Source organism: Carcharodon carcharias, chromosome 17 (genome assembly GCF_017639515.1).
Source record: "Carcharodon carcharias isolate sCarCar2 chromosome 17, sCarCar2.pri, whole genome shotgun sequence".
Classification (NCBI taxonomy): domain Eukaryota; kingdom Metazoa; phylum Chordata; class Chondrichthyes; order Lamniformes; family Lamnidae; genus Carcharodon; species Carcharodon carcharias.
Window position 1 is genome coordinate 80,642,032 of NC_054483.1, and position 27,734 is coordinate 80,669,765.

Below are 27,734 nucleotides of genomic sequence, written 5' to 3' on the forward strand. Positions count from 1 at the left end.
TGAAACCTCTTTATCTTGTGCAAATGAGCATTGTGCAATTCACAGCATAGATAAGGGAGTTAGAGCTGTCTATCAAGCAATGTTTTCTCTCTTCTCAGCTATTTCAGTATTCTAGTTGATACCCATTAGACTGTTGAAACATTCAAGCCTCCTACCCACCCCCACCACCCGGTGTAAAAATTGCTTGATTGACAGCTCTGGCCCTCTGATCTATGCTGTTAATTGCACAATATTATTTACAGAAGCTAAAGTGTTTCAAGTGCTTGCATTTTCTGCTGTTGATATTTTAAAGGGCATGGCTGATTGACACTTTTATTGGGCTGTAGTAAAAAGGAGATTTATTTTAAAGTGTAAAGTTATCAATGAATGTTGGTCATAAAGCTTATTTTATGCATCCTATTGTCACTATAGGGTTCATTGGTTAATTTCAGTGTATAGTGGGTGATTGGGCATAGAGTGCTATAACTTGGAATGAGGGGATATAGAGATTGGTTGGAAGTGGCATACCTTGGCTTAGAGGGCGTGAGGTGCCTATGGGTTGGTGGGGGGGCATACCTTGGCATGGGGGCATGATAGGCCATGGGTGTGGGTGAGGGACATAGATTATCATTGGGGGCATGAGGGGCCATGGGTATGGTGGATTGATGGGGCATACGTTGGCTTGGGTGCATGAGAAGGACCTTCTTGAAGTTGCCTTTCAAAAAGTTCCTTTATGTAGACTATGGTTCATGACATCTCTGAGGTGATGACTCTTTGAAAAGCTGGCTTGAGTCCATGAAAATTGCAGGGGACTAGGGCCTATCCCCACAATGGAGCCGGCCAGGTTGGGAGTGCAGCGTGTGGGCTCGTGCCCCGAACAAGCCCTCACCCTTAAAAGACACTCCCGTAAATGAGAAACCCTGGGATAAGGTCAGGAATCCCAGGACCAGGGCCAATCCAACATTTTTAAAGGTTACCCAACTCGGCGAAAATCCAGCCCAATACTAACTGCCTTTGCTATACACAGTAACTGTAGTGAGGACCATTATTACCCTGATAAAATGATTCATTAGCATGACATTTTTGGATCAGGTTTCTGAGAGAAAAAGTACAGTGACCCAATTTGTACTGTAATGTGACTGCTTCACCCAGGAAATAGAAACTCATTTAAAAAAAAATCAAAATAGCTTGCAGTGCAATAATTTCTACAATTAATCATCAAAGCAGCCACTTATTGCCTGTTGCAGTTTGACAAGGAAGTGATTAAATTAACTACAACTAAACGACCACTCTTAATTTACTGAATACCCTTAAGTGCCTTTAATGTACATCTCTATTCTGCCTTGAAGTTTCAGATACCTTTTGCTCGAGAAGTACGCGTGAATTTGATTTTATTTTTATTTCCTCCTTCCAGTTTGCCTGTGATATCGAAGCCGAAGTTGTAGGCAAGCCGGCAAAAATGTTTTTCTTGTCCGCTTTATCTGACATGGGCTTGGAGCCAGATCGGGTAAGAGTTGTTCATTAATACTAGGTACTTGTACTGTCATCTGTTTAATTTTTTAAAAACTTCTTTGAACTATTTCTGGCGATTTTGGTACACTTGATTTATCAAATGGTTACCGATTTTTCTTCCAGAATTGTTAGTTTAAGTTCAATATTAATGAATTATGGACACAACTGAGTTGTTGTTTGCAGCAAGCCAAGCTTTTAGTATTTATAAGGAGTAATAAATGTACAGCAAACAGACTTTCCTTTCTGGAGGATATAAAAATCTAACCCACGTACTTCTTCAAATCCAATTTAGATAAATTTTTAACAGTATAAGTTATGGATTTCAAAACCATAGATCTATACATTAACATCAGCTATGCTTTAACTGCATCTGGTACTGAAATCTAGAGAAGGGTGAACAATCGTGTATCGAATTTAGATTCTTGTGGGACCATGGAACCCTCAATCGGTGCTTAATGATTTGTGATTATAACTTGAAGTTTGTAACTTGAAGTTTATCTTCTGGATAAAAGTTGTTCTTTTCATCTCGCGAATATAGTGGCTAAACAGGTCTTACTTTCAGTTTATTAATAGGGTTCTATAGATGAATGCCTCAGCTAGAGACCAATAATGAGTGAGAATGACAAACCTGTTGATTGAAAAATTGAAATATTAATGTTTCATCAATTTCCATCTACTATTCAGACTATTGAAGGAGCTCATTGTTTAGTGGTAATATGTTGGAAAGGTTTTTTTCAACTGTGTGGCATCTTTCCATCTCATTTGGTTTGCGCCATGGTGATCAACTCTGTGTTAAGCACCGTCTGGTGTGGCTTGGGAACCCCTCTCCAGCACGGCACTCTTTGCCACATTTCCTGCAGAGGACAATAGTGGGCTGAGAGCGTACATGATTCACTGGCCTCTAATTTCTCTGAGCCCCCTTCTCCGCCAGCTGAGCTTTTCGTTTCTGCTTGGCCTTCCAATGCCCTTCCAGACAGTCAGCCTCCAGAAGCCAAAGCCGTCAACAATTGTCTCCCAGTTATCAGTGTCAATATCTGGCATCTTCATATCTCGCTTTCAGGTGTCCTTGTAATGGAGGTATTGATGCCCAGGAGGTCATGCCATGACCCTATGGCCAATTCACCATACAGAAGGTGTTTGGGTATATGGCCATGATCCATCTGATGAACCTGGCTGAGCCAGTGCAGAATATGTCAAAGAATGTCAGTGCCAGCACAAGACCCCATTTAACCCCACTGTGGATCTCAAAGGGTTCTGATGTTGCACCATCATAGCTGACGTTACCCATCATGGAAAGAGGAGGTCACATTGAGCAGGCAGCTAATTTTCTCTGGTAGCTTAATTAAACCGCCTCTGTTCACATGCTCGAATGCCTTGGTGAGATCGATGAAGGCAATATATACTAGTTGCCTTTGTTCATGGCGTTTCTCTTGCAGCTGCCGGACTGAAGATTATGTTCTAAAACCACACTGAGATTTGAGGTAAATGTGTTCAGCCTGACAAAGGCAACACAGGCAAATACTTTTACCATGGTTCTCAGTAGGGAGATGCCTTGATAGTTGTTGCAATTGTCCTGGTTGCTCTTGTTCTTGTACAGGATCCCAATCCTTGCATCGTATATGCCCTGGGGTGCTGCCCCTCTCTCCAGCAGAGACAGAAGTTCATGCAGATGATGCAGGAGTGCAGGTTTAGCGTACTAGATGATTTCAGGCAGTATAGCAGCTGCAGCTTTGCCCATGACAAGTGAGTCAATAGCTTTTCTAAGCTCTTCCACTGTGCATTCGATATCCAGCTCTACCGTGACAGGCAGATTTTCTATGGTGTCTAGAGTTTCCTTGGTGACAGTGTTCACCCAAGAGTACAACTCCAACTGTTTATTAGGTTAGGGTTTTCTTTGCTGATGAACTTGTTGCCTTTTTGACCTCTTCGTACATGTCCCTGCCGTTCCCTGTGTCGAGGACATCTGGATATTCTGGCAGAATTGTAACCAGTAGTAATTGGTGCACTGCCTATCAGTCTGTTGGACTTTACTTTGAGTGGCTGTTAGTGCATTCAGAGTCTTCTTGCTCAGCTCTCTCTTATAACTAATGAGAGCAAATTGTTTGTTTTCAATGATAAGTTCCATCACAGTGATGTTAACCTCGAACCAGACAGCAAAATTCCCCTCTTGCTTCCCATATGTTGGGTGTGCGGTATTGTAGATGGTGTCTCGAAGTATGTTCCATTTCGCTTCTACACCATGTGTGGGAATGCCGGACATTGTCTGATCAATCAAGTCGCAGAATATTTGGCTTTTATCTGGGTAGGCAGTATGGCTGATGTTGCTACGAGGACAGCATCTCTGCTTTAAATGAAAAAGCTTCAAGGGATGCATCCTCACCCTAGTGCACACTAGGGAGTGATCTGTATCACAGCCAGCACTGTGGCAGCTGTGTGTGTTGAAAATACTGTTCAGAGAGTCACTAATGGTTATAATCAGATCCAGCTGGTGCCAATGCCCTGATCTTGGATGCCTCCAGGAGACCTTGTGGCATAGTTTGTTCTGAAAGAAGTGTTAGCTTCACAAAGTTCGTGGTAGCAGCAAGACTCCAGTAGTCTTTGTTAGTTCTCATTTATCTTTCCCAGGCCACAATGTCTGAGGCAGGAGGGTCATGCCTCATGGTCCGTGCTCACTCTTGTGTTGAAATCCCACTGGAGGAATAGATGTTCTGATTTAGGGATTCTGCTGATAGATGTGTCAAGCTCCTGATAGAGCTGGTCTTTTGCCTCTGTAGTGGAGCACAGTGTTGGAGCATAGGTACTCATGAGTGGAGAGGTGGATAGTGAGAACACATTTGGAACCATCTGTGGGAAGTTCTACCAAGAAGAGTAGTAAGTTCCTTAAAGCGAAGCCTGCACCTTTCTCACATGTTTCTTCTGAACTCTCCAGACGACTACGTAATGATTTTCTTTCAGTGATCCATTCTTGACGAGCCTGGTCTCCTGTAGGTATGCTGTGTCGATGTTAAGCCTGTCAAGTTCCATGTCTATCACAGCTGTGTTATGCATGTTATTGACCAGCTGAAGTTGTCTGTCAATCCTGTGCATGTGACTCTGATGTTCCAGTTTGCTAACTGAAGTGTTGGCATCTTCTTCCTTTCTGTTTGTTTTGTTTTGTTCGCCTGATACGATGGATTCCATCCACTTGTTGAGCAGACTCTAAGCTCCAAGAACCAATTGAAGTAGATGTACTGTGGCAGGTCAGCACCTTAGTTATTCGAGGGCTGCCCAACGAGGTGGCCGGTGGCTGACCAGTGGCACAGAATGGTCCCTGCCACCTGCAGAGACAGCTCATAGCACCCGTTCTCTATGCTAATTGAATTGGGTTTATCTCTCGTAACTGCTGTCTCATTTTGTGTTAATGCTGTGCAACAAAGCTGGAAAGTTCTCTCCAGCACGCAAGCCTAGGCAAAATGTATGGAAACCTTGGGCTGCCCAAACTTTAGGGTCCCCCCTTGACATCCCCACTTGGGTGAAAAGGAATTTAAAGCACGACATTTGGCACCAGCCTGGTTGCAGGAGTTACCTGGAAAGATGACATGTTTAGACATCAGTCTGTCCTTGTCATGGTTTACTCACTTTACCTTTAACTCCCGAACTATCCATAAGGCAGTGGAGCTATTCGTCCATAGGTGGGAGTTTCACTCATGAGTGCTAGGGCGTGCCCTCATGCTGGTAGCAGACATAACAGATGGCATGTCTGGGGGCCAAATCTCCTCCAAGGTCCTCTAAAGTTATAGCCTGGGGCCCCATAAGACCCAGTTTCAGTGTCACCATGAGCTGGCACAGGACAGAACTTGTTGATGGAGAGACTGTATAATAACAAAGAGAGACTTTACACTCTTGGCTCTCTTTTTCACATTGCTGCTAGCCAGTGGTGTGGGTTGAAAATGAGAAGCAAACAAGCACATAGTAGTGGAAAGCATGCTAACTGACTTCACCCACACGCTAGATGCATCACATTAACCTGTTGGACACACACAGGTTCCTTGGTGATCTGTGGATTCGATGCTTTCACCGACCCAGCCAAAGTTCAATTCTGGATCAGGGAATGAAGAATTTCAGCTTTGTTTAGCTGGCATCTGTGCCGTGTTTAGTTGGTATCCGTGCCATGTTTAGCTGGTATCCTAGCTTGTTGGTAACTGTGCCGTGTTTAACTGGTATTGTGCCATGTTTAGCAGGTTGGTATCCATGCCATGTTTAGCTGGTAACCATGATATTTCAAAGCACAATGTTCAGGTGGTCACATGCTGTTTCAATCACTAAAATTGTATTGTAAACACTGCTAAATGATGATGAGTCAGCACATTTGACTTTTTTATACAAACCGTTGTCCCCATGACTTCAAGTGGAAGCCTGGTTGAATCAGTCTTTTGACCTCTCATCTACTTATGATTATATGATAGTTGAAATATATGTATGGAGGTGATGTGAGCAGTCTCATTTTTTTGCCTTGCCATACCTGGAAAAATATACTCTAGCCACTCGATGGGATAAATGAAAAAGTCCATCCAAACAGTTTTGGGTCAGAATGGAAAGTGCATTTTGTACTAGCTTAAAAAAAAAAGTTGTGACTTCTAGAGATAAGCAAAGGCATTCAATATTATCTTTTCTTCTTGTATATGGAAAAGAAATGACAAGAGCAGCTTTTAATTGTAGAAAGAGGGCACTCGTGCCAACTTCTGCCTGTGCTGCATTTCCCAGAATGAATCTGGTTGTTTCTCATTTCCAATGAATACTTTTATCCACATGAAGCAAAGCTTAGAAATGAGTGTTTCCAGCAAATAATCTGGAGATTATCTGAATCATTTGATATATTACATAAAATATAGAACAGAGAAATGCACTGTTATCAAACCTGCCGACGGGTAGTGCTGTTGTTGTCTGGTGTACTGACCTCTACCTCGCAGAGGCTGAACGCCAACTCGCAGACGTTTCCTTCTACCTTCCCCTGGACCATGACCCCACCACCGAACATCAAGCTATCATTTCCAAGACTGTCACTGACCTCATCTCCTCTGGAGATCTTCCTTCCACAGCTTCCAACCTCCATAGTTTCCCAACCCCGGATGGCCCGCTTCTACCTCCTACCCAAAATCCACAAACAGGACTATCCCGGCAGACCGATCGTGTGAGCCTGTTCCTGCCCCACGGAACTCATTTCTTGCTATCTTGACTCCATTCTGTCTCCTCTTGTCCAGTCTCTTCCCACCTACATCCGTGATTCCTCTGACACCCTACATCATATCAACAATTTCCAGTTCCCTCGCCCCAGCCGCCTCCTCTTCACCATGGACGTCCAATCCCTCTACACCTCCGTCCCCCACCAGGATGGTCTGAGGGCCCTTAGCTTCTTCCTCGAACAGAGGCCCAAACAATCTCCATCCACCACTACTCTCCTCCGTCTGGCTGAACTTGTTCTCACACTGAACAATTTCTCCTTAAACTCGTCTCACTGTCTCCAAATAAAAGGTGTGGCTATGGGTACCTGCAAGGGCCCCAGTTATGCCTGTCTCTTTATGGGATATATGGAACATTCCTTGTTCCAGTCCTACTCAGGCCTCCTCCTGCAACTCTTTCTCTGGTACATCAATGACTGCTTCGGTGCTACTTCATGCTTCTGGACCTGGAAAAATTTATTAATTTGCTTCCAATTTCCACCCTCCATCACTTTCACATGGTCCATCACTGACACTTCCCTCCCCTTCCTTGACTCCTCTGTCTCAATTTCTGGTGATAGACTGTCCACCAATATCCATTACAAGTCCACCGACTCCCACAACTACCTCGACCACAACTCCTCACACCCCGCTTCCTGTAAGGACTCCATCCCATTCTCTCAGTTCCTCTGCCTCCGTCGCATCTCTTCCGATGTTGCCACTTTCCAAAACAGTGCTTCTGACATATCTTCCTTCTTCCTTAACCAAAGTTTCCCACACACGGTGGTTGACAGGGCCCTCAACCGTGTCCGACCCATCTCCCACGTCTCTGCCCTCACACCTTCCTCTCCCTCCCAGAACCATGATAGGGTCCCTCTTGCCCTCACTTTTCACCCCACTAGTCTCCGCATTCAAAGGATCATCCTTCGCCATTTCCGCCAACTCCAGCATGATGCCACCGCCAAACACATCTTCCCTTCACCCCCCTGTTGGCATTCCATAGGGACCGTTCCCTCCACGACACCCTGGTCCACTCCTCCATCACCCCCAACATCTCAAACACCCCCTCCCATGGCACCTTCCCATGCAATCGCAGAATGTGCAACACCTGCCCCTTTATTTCCCCCCTCCTCACCGTCCAAGGGCCCAAACACTCCTTTCATGTGAAGCAGCGCTTCACTTGCACTTCCCTCAACTTAGTCTACTGCATTTGCTGCTCCCAATACGGTCTCCTCTATATTGGAGAGACCAAACGCAGACTGGGTTACCGTTTTGCAGAACACCTTTGGTCTGTCCACAAGCATTACCCAGACCTCCCTGTCACTTGCCATTTCAACCCTCCACCCTGCTCTCAAGCCCACATGTCCATCCTTGGCCTGCTGCGTTGTTCCAGTGAAGCTCAACCCAAACTGGAGGAACAGCACCTCATCTTCCGACTAGGCACTTTACAGCTTTCCGGACTTAACATTGAGTTCAACAACTTCAGATCATGAACTCTCTTCCCCATCCTCACCCCTTTTTGATCCCCTTTTTCAAATATTTATTTATTAATTTTTATATATTTTTTCCCATCTATTTTCATTGTTATTATAAGTTTATTTCCATTCATTGTTTTATCCCCACCTTTTGGCCTATTTCGATCTTTTTTACACACACACACACTCTCTCCCCCCCCCCCCCCCCCCACCACACACACACGTGCGCGCATGCACACACACACACACACACACACACGCACACACACACACACACACACACACACACACACACACACACACACACACACACACACACACACACACACACACACACACACACACACACACACACACACTCACTCCCCCACCGGGGACCATCTGTCACTTGTTCATTCTACTTTCTACTCTTAATGTCACCATTAGGCCTCCTTTAGCCAGTATCACCACCTTATATTTATGACATCTTTTGCAATCTGTCCTTTGCCTCCACCCATCACTGGCCTTATATCCAGCTTCACCTGTCCCACCCACCTCAAACAGTATATATTTCACCACATTTTACTTCTCTTTAGTTCTGAAGAAGAGTCATACAGGCTCAAAACGTTAACTCTGTCTTTCTCTCCACAGATGCTGAGTTTTTCCAGCAATTTTTATTTTTGTTACAGAAATATGCATTTGGCCCTTTTGGTCTAAGGTGGCATTTATGTTCCATACAAGCATCCTCCCAATCTTATTCATAGGAAGATAACAGAAATAGAATTAGGAGTAGGCCATGTCCCATTGAGCTTGACCCACATTCACTTAGACCATGATCTTATACCTCAGTCCACATTCCCGCCCTATCCTCTGATCTCTTGATTTCCCAACCCTCTCAGAACTCAAGAACACGAAATAGGAGCAGGGGTAGACCATATGGCCCATCAAGCTTGCTCCGCCATTCAGTTCGATCATGGCTGGTCCTGAGCTTCAGCACCACTTTGCTGCCTGCTCCCCATAGTCAATGTATCAGTAATTATACTGTTAACGTCCAATAACAATCATCTTGCTGTCTGGCAATTACATTGTTAAGACAATTTCATTGTTAAATGTTTGATGGGCATTGGATCACCTATAAATGGGTACAGCTGTAACACTCCGGGGTGGGAGGGACTGGGAGCTGTTACCCTGCAGTGCTATCTTAAGAATAAACCTGCTTGAGGTAAAACACTGGCTTTGGCCACATTCTTCTATGATAAGCACTTGTTGGAATAACAGCCATATCCCTTGGTTCCCTGAGAGACCAAGAACCTTCCATCCCAGCCTTAAGTATATTCAACAATGGTGCATCCATAATCCTCTGGGATACAGAATTCCAAAGGGTCACAACCCTTTGAATGGAGAAATTTCTCCTCATTTCAGTCCTAAATGGTTTCCCCCTTATCCTGAGTCTGTGCCCCTATGTTTTAGATTCACCAGCCAGTGGAAACAACCTCTCTGTCAAGCCCCATCATAATCTTGTGTGTTTCAATGAGGTCACCTCTCATTCTTCTAAACTGCAGAGAGTATAGGCCCAATTTTCTCAGCCTCTCATTATAGGACAACCCTCTCATCCCAGGGACCAATCTAGTGAACCTTTGCCTTCAATGCAAGTACATCCCTCCTTAAATATAAAAACCAGAACTGCACACAGTATTCCAGATCTGGTCTCACCAAAACCCTGCACTTCCTGTACTTCAATCCCCTGCAGTAAAGGCCAAAATTATATTTGCCTTTCTAATTGTTTGCCATACCTGCATGCTAACTTTTGTGTTCCTTGTTCGAGCTCACCCAAGTCTCTCCGTACGTCAACATTTTTCAAGTTCCAAGCCTTTTTTAAAAAAAAAATTCTGCATTTCTATTCTTAACGACCAAAGTGAATAATCTCACACTTCCCCACATTCGACCCCGTCTGCCATCTTGTTGCCCACTCACTTGATCTGTCTATGGCCGGGATTTTCCATTCCCACTGGCATCAGGCATGTTCGGTGGCGTGAGCGGACAATGTGGTGAGAAGATCAAAAGTTGGAAACAGTGGGTTTGGGACAGTACGGTGTGAAAAGCTGCCATTTCAGCCGCTGGATAAAGCATCGTTTTTCCTTCCTACTTAGTACAAATCTAGGACGATTCCACCCTATATCTCTCTGCAGCCTCGCAGCTTACGTCACAAACGTAGATACATTATTCTCTGCCTCTTCGACTAAGTCATCAATATTGATTGTAAATAGCTGAGGCCCCAGCACTGATCCTTGTGGCACTGCCCTGACCTAGTCACAGCCTGCCAATTTGAAAATGCTCCATTTATGCCTACTTTTTGCTTCCTGTCCGTTAATCAATCCTCTACCAATGCTAATATATTACCCCCAACTCCATGAGCCCTTACCTTTCCTGTTAACTTTTTGTGTGACACCTTATCAAATGCCTTTTGGGAATCCAGATATACTACATCTTTTGATTGACCTTTTATCTACCCCCCCTAGCTTCAACCTCAACAAGCTCCAGTAAATTTTTCAAACACAATTTCCCTTTCATAAAAGCACGTTGATTTTGTCTGATCATAGTATGTTTTTCTAAGTGCATTATTCCGTCCTCTTTAATAATAGATTCGAGCACTTTCCCAATAACTGATGTCAGGCTAACTGGCCTGTATTTCCCTGTTTTCTTTCTCCCTCATTTCTTGAATAGCAGTGTTACATTTGTTAACTTCTGATCTGCTAGGACCATTCCAGAATTGAGGGAATTTGGGAGAATCATAACCAGTGCACACACTATCTCTGCAGCTCTCTCTTTTAGAACCCTCGGATGTAGCCTGTTGGATATTAGTTCCTTAAGTTTCTCCTGTACTTTTTCTCTGCTGATATTAATTACCTTAATTTCTTCTTTTTAGTCCCTAGGTTACCCTCCATTGCTGGTGTGCAACTTGTCTCTTCTGCTGTGAAGACAGACAAAATATTTGTTCAATATCTCTGCAATTTCCTCATTTCCGATAAAAATTTCTCTATTCTCTGCTTCCAAGGGACCAACATTTACCTTAGCTACTCCCTTCCTGTTTATAAAATCTCTTATAACCCTTTTTTAATTCCTGGCTCGTTTGCACGTGTATTCTTTTTCTTTTTATTTTTATCAGCTTTTTGGTGGCCCTTTGCTAGTTTCTAAAAACACTCCCAATTCTCAGACTTGGTACTATTCTCTGTAACATTATAAGCCTCGTTTTTTAAAAAATATTTATTCTTTCATGGGATGTGGGCGTCACTGGCAAGGCCAGCATTTGTTGCCCACTAATTGCCTGGCTTCCTAGACCATTTCAGAGGGCAGTTAAGAATTGACCATATTACTATGGGACCGGAGTCTCATGTAAGCGAGGCCGGGTAAGGATGGCAGATTTCCTTCCCTGAAGGGCACTAGTGAACTAAATGGGTTTTTAACAATAATCAATGATAGTTGTTGTGATCTAGCTTTCTATTCCAGATTTATTAATTGAATTTAAATTCCACCAGCTCCCATGGTAGGATTTGACCCTAGGATCAGAGCATTAGCCTAGGCCTCTGGGCTACTAGTCCAGTGACATTTACCACTATTCCACTCACTCCCCTTTTTTTAAAATCTACTACTATCCTTAACTTCCTGACCTAAGCCACGATGGATCTTTATTGCTGACTTTTTGTTTTTAAATGGAATATATTTTTATTGAACCTTTTGAATTGTTTCTTTAGATATTTCCCACTAATTATTTACGACCATAACTTTTAGTTTATTTACCCATTCAACCTTAGCCAGTTTCCCCCTCATACCTATTTAATTGACTTTGTTTAAATTTAAGATTCTTGTTTGTGATTAGAGTTTATCACTTTCAAACTTAATATGAAGTTCAATTGTATTATGATCACTAGTTCCGAGCAGACCTTTTACTATGAGATCAATAATTAATGCAGTACTAGATCTAAAATTGCTTTATCCCTAAGTAGTTCCACAACGTACTGCTCCAGGAAAGTAAACATTCTACAAACTCATCTTCTAGACCACCTTTGCCAATTTGATTAATCCAGTCTATATGTAGATTAAAGTCCTCCACAATTATTACATTGCTTTTGATATATGCTCCAATAATTTCTTGTTTGATGCTCTGACCATAATTAGTGTTAGGGTGCCTACAAACTGCTCCTACCAGCGTTCTCAGAGTTTTGCTATTGCTGATTTCTATCCACGTTGATACTGCTTCATTATCTTCTGAGCCAAGATCCTTTCTCACTAACGTCCTTTACAATCAGGGCTACCCCTCCTCCATTGCCATTCGGTCTGTCTTTTTGAAATATCGTGTACCCTAGAATACTTATTACCCAATCTTTGTCACCATGTGACCATGTCTTTGTAATGGTGGAGATCTAACCTATTTATCTCTACCTATGCCACTAGTTCATCAGTCTTATTGTAGATACTTCGCACATTCAGAAAGAGGCTCTAATTCATTTTTTTACTACTATTCTTTGAATGGACTTTCTCATTTATGCACTGTTACACTCCCTATCCCTTTATGTCCCACTGTGCCTGTTTTTATCCTCATCACTACACATTTCTGTTGCCTTGACTTTTCTCTTTAGATTTCTAAATCCCCCTTCACCCTCCCCTCCCCTCATCACTAGCACCCCACTCCCCTTATATGTTTATGTAGTCTCTCCTTAAATGCTTCAATGCAATTCACCCCCAACTACTCCATATGGCATGCAGTTCATCATTTCCACTGCTCTCTCAGTAAAGCAGTTTCTCCTGAATTTCATTTGGAAGTGTTAAAGACTGTCTTATATTAATGACTCCTTGTTTTGGTGCCCCTACTAGTGAAAATATGACTTTAAAAATAATGTAGGACTGCAACATGGGTGTCAAGATAGTGTGAAGGAAAATATGGTGGAGTTGGGGGTATTGGAGGAAAGAACATTAAACCAGCTGGGGAAACTGGAAAGAAAATGGAAAAAACCAAAATAAATACATTTTGAACGGATCCTCGTTTGGGACAGAATAAGAGAATAGTAGATTTTCATACAAACAAGAAATTCTGTGGGTAAAACCTCAAGTATTTTGCCTTTTTGTGTCCACAATGGTTCTTTGCTTGTTTAATTGTTTGAATGCCTGTTGAACTTTGCCTTATAATGTATTCTTGGCTGAGAGCCCAGACATCTATTACGGTACTAAGCAAGTGAAAAGGTGGAGGGTGAGAAAGAATAAAAGGGAAGGTCTGTGATGGGGTTGAGGGTAGGAGAGATTAAATGACAAAAGGATTCATGGTGCAAGGCAGTGGTAAAGATAAAAGATTTCTCTCAGAGGTGTGAATGGCCCTGAATAGATGCTGTCTGAACGCAAAAAAAGGAAAACAGAAAGAAACAAGGAAAAAAAAACTAACCATCAAAGATAAAGGATAAAGCACAGATCCCTGTGGTACGCCACTGGACACTGGCATCCAGTCACTAAAGCATCCTTTTGTTATCACCCTCTGTCTCCTATAACTTAGCCAATTTTGAATCGACCTTATCAAATTACCCTGTATCCCATGTACATTTGCCTTCTTTATATGTGTCCCATGTGGGACCTTGTCAAAGGCTTTACTGAAATCCATATAGACTATGTAATCTATATAGTTATGAAGAGAGGTTGGCTAGACTTGGGTTGTTTTCATTGGAGCAGAGAAGACTGAGGGGAGACCTGATCGAGGTGTACAAGATTATGAGGGGCATGGACAGGGTGGATAGGGAGCAGCTGTTCCCCTTAGTTGAAGGGTCAGTTACGAGGGGACATAAGTTCAAGGTGAGGGGCAGGATGTTTAGGGGGGATGCGAGGAAAAACTTTTTTACCCAGAGGGTGGAGACGGTCTGGAATACACATGGGATGCAGGGTAATTTGATAAGGTGGATTCAAAATTGGCTTAGCTGTAGGAGACAGAGGGTGATGACAGAAGGATGCTTTAGTGACTGGAAGCCATTGTCCAGTGGTGTACCACAGGGATCTGTGCTCAGTCCCCTATTATTTGTCATTTTTATAAACGACATAGATGACTGTGGGGGGGTGGGAATAGTAAATTTGCGGATGACACAAAGATTGGCCGGGTGGTTAATAGTGAGGTTGAGTGTCTGGGGCTACAGGAAGATATAGACAGGATGGTCAAATGGGCAGCTAAGTGGCAGATGGAATTTAACCCTGAAAAGTGTGAGGTGATGCACTTTGGAAGGAGTAACTTGACAAGGAAGTATTCAATGAACGGCATGACACTAGGAAGTTCTGAGGAACGAAGGGACCTTGGCATGTGTGTCCCTAGATCTCTGAAAGTGGAGGGGCATGTTAGTGGGGTGGTGAAAAAGGCATATGGGACACTTGGCTTTATCAATCGAGGCATAGATTACAAAAGTAGGGAGATCATGTTGGAGTTGTATAGAACCTTGGTGAGGCCACAGCTAGAGTACTGTGTGCAGTTCTGGTCGCCACATTATAGGAAGGATGTGATTGCACTAGAGGGGATGCAGAGGAGATTCACCAGGATGTTGCCTGGGACAAAACATTTAAGTTATGAAGAGTGGTTGGATAGACTTGGTTTGTTTTCGTTGGAGCAGAGAAGACTGAGGGGCGATCTGATCAAGGCGTACAAGATTATGAGGGGCATGGACAGGTTGGATAGGGAGCAGCTGTTCCCCTTAGTTGAAGGGTCAGTCATGAGAGGTCATAAGTTCAAGGTGAGGGGCAGGACGTTTGGGGGGATGTGAGGAAAAATTTTTTTACCCAGAGGGTGGTGATGGTCTGGAATGCACTGCCTGGGAGGGTGGTGGAGGTGGGTTGCCTCACATCCTTTAAAAAGTACCTGGATGAGCACTTGGCACGTCATAATATTCAAGGCTATGGGCCAAGTGCTGGTAAATGGAATTAGGTAGGTAGGTCAGGTGTTTCTCACGTGTTGGTGCAGACTCGATGGGCCGAAGGGCCTCTTCTGCGCTGTGTGATTCTGTGAAACAACATTTGAGCAGAGGTTGCAGTCTAAAACTGTTGAGCTCAATATTGAGCTTAGAAAGTTGTAGAATGCCTAGCTGAAAGATGAGGTGCTGTTCCTTAAGCTTGCCTTGACCTTCATTGAAACATTGCAGGAGACCAAGGACAGAAAGTTCGAGTGGGAGCAAGGTGGAGATTTGAAATGACAGGCAACTGGAAGCTCAAGGTCATGCTGTCAGGCTGAACGGAAGTATTCTACCTAGTCTGTGTTTGGTCCCCCCCCACCCCCAAGTGTAGGGAAGACCATAGTATGTGCAGCAAATACAGTATACGGAATTGAGAGACATACAAGTAAATCGCTGTTACGTCTGGGAAGTGTATTTAGGGCTTTGGGCAGTGAGAAGGGTGATAGTAAAAGGGCAGCTATGACATCTCCTGTATGTGCATGGAACGGTGTGGTGGGAAGGGAAGGAAGTGTTACGGATGACTGAGGAGAGGACCAGGGTTTACCAGTCCCTTTGGAATGCTGAAAGTGAAAGGGAAGCTCTGCTTGGTGGCGGCGGCATCATGCTGGAGTTGGCAGAGATTCTTCTTGTTTTCTACCCAAAATGGGATATCTGCCTGTTTAAGAATTTTTAATGTTTAACAGTCTCTGTTTAATATTTCTGGTGGAAAATGCCTTCTTCTATTTGAAAATGACTGTTCTCATAAGAATAATTAGCAGAGAGTTCAAACACAGAAGTTCACACCACATTTTTCCATTGGTGCCCTGGCTTAATGCCAAACCTACTTCCCAATTAGAAGCAGATCAGAAGCAAACAAGCCCCATTATTGTTATTGAATGTCAAACCTGGCCTTGCTGGTTGGAAACTAAATTTCACAGCATGTTAGTACATGAATTAGCTGCAGCATAGAATATTAGAGCACAGTTTTTTTTTCTGGTCCCTTAGTCTAGATTAAATATCACTTATCCCTGTGGCTACCTGAAGCACATTATTGTTGGTGCTTTATGCCCCGTCAGTTGACGGAGGTGCTCTTTGTTTCTTTTATTAAATAAACAATACTTACATCCTTTCTTTGGGTTGCTTTATGTTATATTCAGTTTACCTATGGTGAGGTTTTTGCAAAATGTCTATGTTTTAGCTCTATGTTATGAGAGTCAATGGTCAGTAGTTTTCTTGATGTAAGAGAGCTTGGGATATACGACCATCCCAGGGCTCACCAAACTCTGGGTGAGAGTCGGGTTTGAATGTTATGCTTCTTGCCACTGGAGGCTAGTGTCACCCTGGTTAACTGGTGGTGCTTGGATCTCTGGCTGGGGGTTGAATTCAAAGCCAGATCATTTTGTATCTCTGGAAAGTGGGATCAGATTGGATGGCTACTTATCAGCCGGTATGGACTGAATGGTCTCCTTCCAAGCTGTAAATTTCTGTTTCTATGATTCCGTAGTAATTCTAACAATCATCACCTCTGAAGGCTTCGACAATATTTGAAGATTTGCCAGTCGCAAGAGAAAACCTGCAGCTTCAGTGCCCCTATTATTAAAAAGCGTGTTTGCTTTTATTTTTCCTTGCCTGACATCTGTATAATGAAGTAACATTGACCTGCAGAGTTGCTGTTGACAGTATGTTGGATGCCCTAATTGCCAGGCAGTGGACTTGGTGGGCAGTGGACAAACCTGCCACAGAATCAGAAGAAGAAATCAGACAAATAAGTTATTCAGTAGTGTAAACACTTTGATTGAGTAGAGCTATTACTATAACAGCACTAATCTGATCCTGATAGCCCCTCTAAGTGCTGTTTGTAAGTGTAGGTCTGTAATAGCTCATCAGAACTATAACATTCACTTGAGTACATTCCCCCAAACTTAATCTGTTTTTTTTATTTCCTTCAAATACCCTTTTAATAATGGAATAAATTTTATTTTTTTTAAAGTTTAAAAAATATGAAGAGGAGCTTTGTGTTTAAAGCTGCTTCAATCAATAAAGTTGTCATCAATGATTTCTGCTGTTGAATGTTTTTGAATAGGTATTAACTCTGCATTCCGTTATGAATGCAGTCTTGTTGTACACAACATAAAGGAGAACAGTTTTTACCCCGAGGACTTGGAATAATGCATGGTCTTTACTCCTTTTGAAGGAGCCGAGAACTGAAGCTTTCGAACAGAGCTTGCACATTGTGCTGCTCCTCCACTTCTACAGCCATGGTTATTACCATTTAAAATTATTTATTGGGCAGCAATTCTTTACGGAACTTTAAATGTATTCACTGCTGAAAGTATAAGGTGATTCCTTTAAATGCACGATGATGTAAACCATTAATCTTTCTCCCTGGGGTGTCCATAATATGTGTCTGGCAGAATAGCAGGTGACCCTCAACCAGGCCTCCATTAATATTATGACCGAAAAGTGAAACGGACAGTTCACTTCATTTGACCACCTCCCCAACTTCAAACCTCCCCCCCCGCACTGCCCCCTCTCTATTACTCGTGGAAGATGAGAAATTTAATAAGTGAGGGATCGTGCCTGTATTTTTCACTGCTGCGATGTGTTAATGTAGCACCACTTGTAGCCACAATATTACAACCTGTGTTGAGCTTGTTAAAATAGCCCCTGCCAACTTAATTGTGAAAACTTTAGGCATAATTAATAATAGAACTTGACCTTTTATCATTTCTGGGATCTGTTTTTCAGCATAAATCAAACACATTAGATCATTGATTTTTCTCTATTCTGACTCTTATGGTCTTATCCTAAGTGAAATGAATTGAATAATTCCCCTACCCTTGCCACTTAGCGTACTCCTCCTCTATGCGTGCACCTTCCCTTCCACCACCCAGTTTTGTCCTGACTGGTGCTAATTTTATCAAGCCGGCCTCGAGAAGCTCTGAGTAAACTGTAGAGGGGTGGACAGGAAAGGAAAAGTCACACTGACTTTGTGTTAGAAGTGTTTGAAGAACATGTAAATATTTTGAAGGCATATTAAGAATAACTTTCAGGTCTTCCTTTATAACAGGAAATTTAATGATTAAGTAATCCCACAACCAACAGATCAGATCTAAGCTCTTCCACCCTGCCACATCCAGTTGTGAATGGCGGTGGACAATTAAACAACTAACTGAAGGAGGAGGCTTCTAAAGCATCCCCATCCTCGATGATGGGGGAAGCCCAGCACATCAGTGCAAAAGATAAGGCTGAAGCATTTGCAACAGTCTTCAGCCAGAAGTGCCAGATGGATGATCCATCTTGGCCTCCTCTGGAGGTTCCCCAGTATCACAGATACCAGTCTTCAGCCAATTCAATTCACTCCACGTGGTATCAGGAAATGGCTGAAGGCACTGAAGGCTATGGGCCAGGACAGCATTCCAGCATTAGTACTGAAGACTTATGCTGCAGAACTAGCTGTGCCCTAGTCAAGCTGTTTCAGTACGGTAACAACACTGGCATTGAACTGGCAATGTGAAAAATTGCCCAGGAATGTCCTGTCCACAAAAAGCAGGACAAATCTAACGCAGCCAATTAAACACTCCATAAAGTGATGGAAGGTGTTATCGACAGCACTATCAAGTGGCATTTACTCAGCAATAACCTGGTCACTAATGCTCAGTTTTGGTTCTGCCAGGGTCACCCATCTCCTGATCACATTACAGCCTTTGTCCAAACATAGACAAAGGAGCTGAACTCCAGAGGTGAGGTGAGAGTGACTGCCCTTGACATCAAAGCAATGTTTGACTGAGTTTGGCATCAAGGACCCCGAGCAAGACTGGAGTCAATGGAAATCAGGGGGAAAACTCCATTGGTTGGAGTCATACCTAGCACAAAGGAAGATGATTGTGGTTGGTGGAGATCAATCATCTCAATCATGGGATATTGTTGCTGGAGCTCCTCAGGGTGGTGTCCTCGGCCTAACCATCTTCAGTTGCTCCATCAACGATCTTCCTTCCATGATAAGGTAATGGAGATGTTTGCTGATGATTCAGCATCCTTCATGACTCTCCTGATATTGAAGCAGTCCTTGTCTATATGCAGCAAGACCTGGGCAACATTCAGGCTTTGGCAGACAAGTGACAAGTAACACTCACGTCACACAAACGTCAGGCAATGACCTTCTCCAACAGGAAAGAATCTAACCATCTATCCTTGACATTCAATGGCATTATCTTCACTTAATCCCCCGCTATCAACATCCTAGGGGTTATCATCGACCAACTGAACAGGACTAGGCATATAAATGCTGTGGCTACAAGAGCAGACCAGAGGCAGGGAATCCTGCAGCGAGAAACTCACCTCCTGACTCCACAAAACCGGCCCGCCATCTACAAGGCACAAATCAGGAGTGTGATGAAATGCTCTCCACTTTCCTGGATGAGTGCAGTTCCAACAGCATTTGAAACTCGACACCATCCAGGACAAAGCACCCCACTTGATCAGCACCCCATCCACCACCTTCAACATTCACTCCCTCCACCACCGACACACAGTAGCAGCAGTGTGTACCATCTACAAGATGCAGTGCAGGAACTCACCAAGGCTCCTTCGACTGTACCTTCTACCACCTAAAATGACAAGGGCAGCTGATAGATGGGAACTCCCCCACTTGCAACATCCCCTCAAAGCCACTCACCATCCTGACTTGGAAATATATCACCGTTCCTTCACTGTTGTTGATTTAAAATCCTGGAACTCCCTTCCTAACAGCACTATGGGTGTATCTACACCACGCGGCCTGCAGCGATTCAAGAAGGCAGCTCATTACCACCTCCTCGAGGGCAGTTAGGGATGGGCAATAAATGGTGGCCTAGCCAGCTACACCTATTCCACGTAAACAATAAATAAAAGAAAATTGGATGAAAACTGTCAGTTTGTGTGAAGCGCAAATGGAAGAGAATTGCTAATAATGAATTGCTGTTGAACAAAGAAAGAAATAGGAGAATTCCCATCATTTGGAGAAAGCTTCAAGCCCGGTACGCTGAGGGCCCCTGACACCGAGTTCTGTTGACAGAGGACTAAGTTACAAGGCAATGTTAGAAAAACGCAGAGGAAGTAAATGAGGATTGACCTTTTATTTACTAAATGGGTGAAGATGTTATTAATCCAGAGCACTCTTTAAAGTTAATGCATCAGTATAAAGAAGGTATGTAGGTACAAACTGGTAAAAGCAAGTTTTGGATTGCTCTGAAGAAGCACTTCCTCATGCAAGGAGTGATTGCCTGGAAGACAACATCAGATATTGGAGACGGAGGTTCAGGGATATTTAAGAGGCAGTTAAATACTGAGGGAAAATCATAAGTTAGATGGGTTGAATGGCCCTCTCATATATAATTTTGTGATGAAATTAAAATCAATAATACAGTGACATAAGAGCCGAGCTTATGCAAGATCTAGTTTGGTTCCTGTAAAACTGAAATGCTCCATAATTAATCTTTCTGACAGGCTACCTTCACTAATTGGCAAAGCTCAAGTTTCTTATTGATAAATAATGTGCATTTTTCAACTTGGTTGGAATGATCTCTTAAGAATCTGAAACCACTATAATTTCTTAATTTCTCAGCAACACCAAAACTTTTGATTTCCAGTTATGTGTAACAATGAACATGGAGTTTCTGCTGAATGCTCAATCTTGGTGAACACTTTTCAGGGTTGGCCTATTATTTAGTAAGCCATGTATTTGTTATTGGTTTAGATTGTGGGTGTGGGGAGAGGGTGGGTGCGTGGGTGCAGTGTTGGTGTAGTTTTGGTCCAAGTTCATTAGTGCAATGACAAGCTGGTGGTATATTACAATTAAACCTGTTGTTTTTCCATACATTGCTCAGTGATTCTTTTTCTAGTGTTTTCTTTTTCCTTTTACGCTCACGCTCTCACTCTCTGCTTTCAGGGTGCATCTGCAGCCTAGTTTTGATCATAGGTGTATTCAAAAAAAAATTGCAGAAACGTGCCACTCTTCAATTGCATGATTACATTTCAACAGTAAGTAGTCTGAAAATTACTGTTGGTGAATAATGTAATATTGACAAAGGGACACCAGGGAATGACTTTAAATGAATGGAGTGAGCTCGTTAAATTAAGCTGTGGATACACTTAATCTATAGGATGATGAAAATGCACAAGGTCATCGTGAACCACATCTGGTTTTGAGAAACTGATTACAGCCAAAGTTACTTTTGCCTGGGGTCTGAGAGGTTGCAACCCTACAATGTTATTCTTTGTTACAGGAAAAACTTGGTCCTCTCCATATGTTGTTAGCATGGAGATGTCAGTGAGTGGAAAGTCAGAAAGTCCTTCATTGTATCACTATACTTTATTTACTGCAAATATATACCTAATTGTTTGCAGTTACTGTCATTTTAACTGGCTGATCAAGTTGAATAAAAATATGTTTACCAGTATGATTTTTTGAAATGCTCAAATTAACATTTAATATTCATAAACATTTCAGAGCTCCAGTGGTGAGGAGAACACTACCTTAGAACAATTGTACTTTATAAGTTATTGCACTATTTTAGTAGTCTATTTTAGTGGTCATTTTCATATATTTTCTAGTAAGTTTTGGTGATGTGCCAGTATACTACGCCAATGTGTACTGCACTAAAGATGGCAGGCCATCTATGCCAAAAAGTGATAGGAAGTGTGCTCAGGACCATATATTTCCAGATTTGTGGGGTTTGTACAATGTGGGAAGTTTAATTTTCGCACTGTCATTCAGCCATCCCAAATTTCTGTATTACACATGAGCAGGACCACTAAATTTAGATTTGCTAAAATGATACCAGAAATGAGGAGTTATATCCATCAGGATAATGTTACAGACGAGGGAGGTTTAATTTAGACAGCCCTCATTTCTCCTCTCACTAGCTGCCCGTAAACAGAGAGGTGTTTTTGATTTTTGACTTTTGATTTCCCCCCCCCCCCCTTTATAAGTGGTGGTGTGTTTTCCCCAACCTCTCAGTTTTGGAGTGATCCAATCCTCTATTAATAACCCCACGGCAAATCCGAGATAGGGTAGAATCAGAGGGTGGGATTTTCAGGCCCTGCCTGCCAACAGGATCATCAAAAGTCAATGGACTTTTGGCTGGGCCACTGAAACTCCTCGCGGTGGATCCTACGATGAAGGGGCTGGAAAATACCAGCCAGAGGGTTAGTTTATTTTACGCTTGGAACGCAGGGAAGGGGTGTTGCTATGTTACCCCGGTACATTCACCCAATTAAAGAGAGATAAAGGAAAGAAAGAGACACTTAGCAAAGGTGACAGACAAAATAAGAATTACATGAGTGCAGAGTCCAGTAAGTCACTGTCCAAGGAAGGTTCTTTCAGTTGGCTTGTCTGGCCGAGTTCCTGGTCTTTTTCCTAGGAGTTCAGTTGAAGGCTGAGGCAGGTGAAGATGCAGCAAAGCGTTCTTGTATTCTGGGAATTCATTCACTTTGCAGGCAAAATGCGGGATTCTTTCTGGAGATCAGGCTTTGAAAGAGTCAGAGGTCAGAGACAGGTTGCTGTAGCCTGGAGTCCTGCTGCCTCTTCTGAGATTAAGCAGCAGCAACTGAAAATAGAAACCAAAAGCTGTATAATTAAAGTATTTCAAACAGCTCAAGTCTTGGTCATTTGACAGGGTGGTTTTAGGTCGGGCCATTCAGCTAACAAGGCCCCCTTGTTAAAACCCATTGTATTTTGAACAGGCAATTGTGAAACCAGTAACACAATGTTGGAGATGAGTCTTGTCTACTAGTTCTTTGTGTTGGCTTGGCTGGAATGCTCATACAAAAGAAGTCACATTACAGGTGGTTGATGAGTTTGTCAATTGGAATTGCTCAGAATTTTACAGAACTACCAGCATGTGACTAGCTGCAGCCATTTTATCAGCCAATCATTTGTTTGTTTAAAAAATAGAATTTAAACAAGAGAATATGGAAGAGAAACAAATTCCTTTTAGATTTCCTTCCTTCATGCCTTCTTGGCATGACAATAGATTTATTAGGCTTGGGGCCCTTCTGCCTAGAAAAGGGAAGATTGAGAGGTGACCGGTTTTTTTTTATTCATTCACAGGATGTGGGCTTCGCTAGCTGGGCCAGCATTTATTGCCAATTCCTAATTGTCCTTGAGAAGGTGGTGGTGAGCTGCCTTCTGCAGTCCATGTGGTGTGGGTACACTCACAGTGCTGTTAGGGTGGGAGTTCCAGGATTTTGACCCAATGACGGTGAAGGAACGGTGATATATTTCCAAATCAGGATTGTGAGTGGCTTGGAGGGGAACTTGCAGATGGTGGCATTCCCATCTATCTGCTGCCCTTGTCCTTCTAGGTAGTAGTGGTCTTGGCTTTGGATGGTACTGTCGAAGGCACCTTGGTGAATTCCTGCAGTGTATCTTGTAGATGATACAGACTGCTGCTACTGTGCATTGGTGGTGGAGGGAGTTAATGTTTGTGGAAAGGGTGCCAATCAAGTGGGCTGCTTTGTCCTGGACAGTGTCAAGCTTCTCGAATGTTATGGGAGTTGCACTCATCCAGGCAAGTGGGGAGTATTCCATCACACTCCTGACTTGTGCATTATAGATGGTGGACAGGCTTTGAGGAGTAAGGAGGTGAGTTACTTGTTGCACAATTCCTAGCCTCTGACCTGCTCATGTAGCCACAGTATTTATATGGCTAGTCCAATTCACTTTCTGGTCAATGGTAGCCCCCAGGATGTTAATAGTGGGGGATTCAGTGATGGTAATGTCATTGAACGTCAAGGGGCGATGGTTAGAATTTACCTTGTTGAAGATAGTCATTGCCTGGCACTTGTGTGGTGCGAATATTACTTGACACTTAGCGCAAGATTGAATATTATCCAGGTCTTGCTACATTTGGACATGGACTGTTTCAGTGTCTGGGGAGTCACAAATGGTGCTGAACATTGTGTAATCATCAGTGAACATCCCCACTTCTGACTTTGATGGAAGGAAGGTCATTGGTGAAGCAGCTGAAGATGGTAGGGCCAAGGACACTACCATGAGGAACTCCTGCAGTGATGTCCTGGAGCTGAGATGACTGATCTCCAACAACAACAATCATCTTTGTGCTAGGCATGACTCCACCAGAGGAGAGTTTTCCCCCTGATTCCCACTGACTCCAGTTTTGCTGGGCTCCTTGATGCCACACTCGGTCAAAGGCGGTCTGAAAGTCCAGGGCAGTCACTCTCACCTCACCTCAGGAGTTAAGCTCTTTTGTCCATGTTTGAACCAGTAATGAGGTCAGGAGCTGAGTGGCCCTGGTGGAACCCAAACTGGCCGTCAGTGAGCAGGCTATTGCTAAACAAGTGCTGCTTGATAACACTGTTGATGACCCCTTCCCTTACTTTACTGAGGATGGAGGGTAGACTGATGGGGCAGTAAATGGCCGGGTTGGATTTGTCCTCCTTTTTGTGTACAGGACACACCTGTGCAATTATCCACATAGCTGGGTAGATACCAATGTTGTAGCTGTACTGGAACAGCTTGGCTGGGGGCGTGGTGAGTTCTGGAGCACAAATTTTGCTGGAATATTGTTAGGGCCCATAGCCTTTGCACTATCCAGTGCCTTCAGCTGTTTCTTGAGATCATGTGGAATCAATCAAATTGGCTGAAGACTGGCAGCTGTGATGCTGGGGACCTCCGGGTGAGGCCGAGATGGGCCATTCATTCGGCACTTCTGGATGAAGATTGTTGCAAATGCTTCAGCCTTATCTTTTGCACTGATGTGCCAGGCTCCCGCTTCATTGAGGATGGGGATATTTGTGGATCCTCCTCCTCCAGTGAGTTGTTTAATTGGCCACCACCTTTCACAATTGGATGTGGCTGGACTACAGAGCTTAAATTTGATTGTGGGATCGCTTAGCTCTATCACTTGCTGCTTATGCTGTTTGGCGTGCAAGTTATAGCTTCACCAGGTTGACACCTCGTTTTTAGAGATGCCTGGTGCTGCTCCTGGCATGCTCTCCTGCACTCTTCATTGAACCAGGGTTGATCCCCTGGCTTGATGGTAATGGTAGAGTGGGGAATATGCCAGGCCATGAGATTACAGATTGTGTTTGGCCACTGCTGATGGCCCACTGCGCCTCATGGATGCCCAGTTTTGAGTTGTAGATCTGTTTGAAATCTATCCGATTTAGCATGGTGGTAGTGCCACACAACACGATGGAGAGAATCCTCAATGTGATCTTTAAAGGGTTTGATAGGGTAGACGTGGAGATGTTAATTCCACTTGTGGGTGAAACCAGAACTGGGGACCATAAATGCTAAGTATTCACCTATAAACTCAATTAGAAATTCAGAAGAAAAGTGTTAATCAGAGAATGGTTAAAATGTGAAACTCATTACCACAGGAATGGTTGAGGTAAATAACATTGATGCATTAAACTGGATGAATGCATTAACTACATGAATTAATTAGATAAACATATGAGGGAGAAAGGGTATATTTATGGGTTTAGATGTAGAAAGGTGGTGGGAGACTCCTGTAGAGCAGAAATACCAGCATGGATCTGTTGGGCTGAATGGCCTAGTTCTGTGCTGTAAATTTCATGTAATAATTTGTAGTGTGTATGGCGATTGAATAAATCAAATTTTGCTGCTAAATGAGATTCTGAGATTTTTACCATATTTTGGGGCTCACATTCTGCAATTCTAACTTAGTGATTCAGACTGCTAAATTATTGACAGTGAAACATTACATGGGATTATAGAGTATATCAGGGTCGCTGGATCAAAATCCTGAAACTCCGTCCCTAACAGCACTGTGGGTGTTCCTACACCACATAGACTGCAGTGGTTCAAGAAGGCAGCTCACCACCACCTTCTCAAGGGCAATTAGGGATAGGCAATAACTGCTGGGATAGCCAGCGACACCCACACCCCATGAACAAATTTTTAAAAAAATTCAGGGGTGCTAGTCAGTATTTTGTGGTCATATGTGATTTTGTTCCTTTACCATGTGAACTGAGACATTGACTGAGATCTAATTGCAGGCTACCTGCCTCCTCGCTCTTCCTTGGAGGCAAAGGCATGGGGTGAGGCAAAGAATTTTTAAGAGAAGCTTAAGGGGAAAGATTTTCATGACGGCTGTATTTTTGTTTGTGTATAATCACTCTCTTATTTATCAAGCTGTTTACCCAGAAGGTAAATTAATATCATTGTTAGGAAGAAAATAAATAACAGAAGGTTTGTTAAAGGCCTAAGCAATTGTTAGTTCTATTAGTAAATTGTCTTACAGACTGAAAGAAATGCTGTAGCTTTTGCAATCGTGTTCTGTTTGACATGGAATGTTTGAGTATACAGTTGAGACCGGACCTTCACTTTACTGAGGGATAATTCACACTTATCTGTACATCAGAACGACAAATCATATATAGGGATTATCACTTAATGCCCAGCAGTCTTTGAGAAATGACTTGAAGTAGTTGAAAATCCCTCAGGAGACATCTACACATAGAATAAGCCAAATATTTCATCAATGACAAGGAGTTCTGGGTGCTCTCTCATGAGTGCAAAGACTGTCATAATTTGCTCATGGCTACAATGGCTACGAATAGTAGATTTTTCAGACTTCTTAACAAACTGCTGTAACTCGCTGTCACTGGTAACCCATACTAGAAAAATGTGATTTAACAAGGAACATTTATTCCCTTGGAGGATGAACCAATTGTAACTAAAGTACCGGTGACCTTTTTATCTGTAGGTATTATTTTATCCAAAAGGAATTTATTCAAAATGTATTAAATGTTTTTAGCAGTTGGCAAACATGTAAATTCCAGAAGACATTCAGTACTCAAGAGGGCTGATCAGTTTATTTTATTTGACTTTGTTTGTTTGTTGTGCATTTCCATGTGACTAAATTTAGCCTGAATGGCTAACTTCATCTTGACAGCCAGTGTACTAGTCACAGAACATTAATTCTTAACTCTAAAGTGACCAGTTCTACTTCCCCATTAATCAAGAAGCTGCTATTTACTTTTCCAATTTACTGCTTTTATTATAGGCTGGTCACACTGTCTGTCACGGATGTTCATCCTCTTAGATATTCCTACCTACCTTGTCAGCCTAAAAAAGTATTTTATACCTTACTTTTGATGACCAGAGCTTTTTATTTCCCCTGACATAAGACCTTTCGACCTCTATCTTCTCACCAATGATTTTTTAAATCCTGAATGATTTGGGAATAATTGCAGTGCCTTTAGTGATTATTACCCTTCACTGATAGTAAATCACTGAACTCCCCTGAGGCCAGAACCCAATTTTTGTATGCGTCTGCCACTGTCTGTTTCTGCAAGCACCACTGCTCACATGCAGCTGTATTTTAAGCAGCATCTGCATGTATCTGTCCTTCCTTTCTTGGTTTGACGCATAGGATGCAATATTTGATTTTAACAATTAGGCTGCTACTGCCACTGCTCATAACTTAATTGCAGTATTGGTAAAGTGGGGAAACCAGTTTGAATAGGTAGTTAACTGGCTACCTTATTTGCAGTTCTGCCCATTCAGCTACCCAAGTTATGGCAGGAGAGCAACAGAATCCCATTGAAAATCTACACCAGCACATTCACTGAATACCTTCTTTCTTGATAATTTTCTCTGCTTGCTA

General features: G+C 42.9%; 1 protein-coding gene across 2 annotated transcripts in view; it reads left to right on the plus strand.

Moving 5' to 3' along the window:
- LOC121290146 (phospholysine phosphohistidine inorganic pyrophosphate phosphatase) overlaps positions 1–27,734 on the plus strand; it is a 155,810-nt gene that overhangs the window by 47,253 nt on the left and 80,823 nt on the right. For both annotated transcript variants that reach the window (XM_041210373.1, XM_041210372.1), the window contains exon 5: positions 1,394–1,486. In XM_041210373.1, the coding sequence (XP_041066307.1) occupies positions 1,394–1,486 (93 nt within the window). The remainder of the gene's footprint in view (positions 1–1,393; positions 1,487–27,734) is intronic.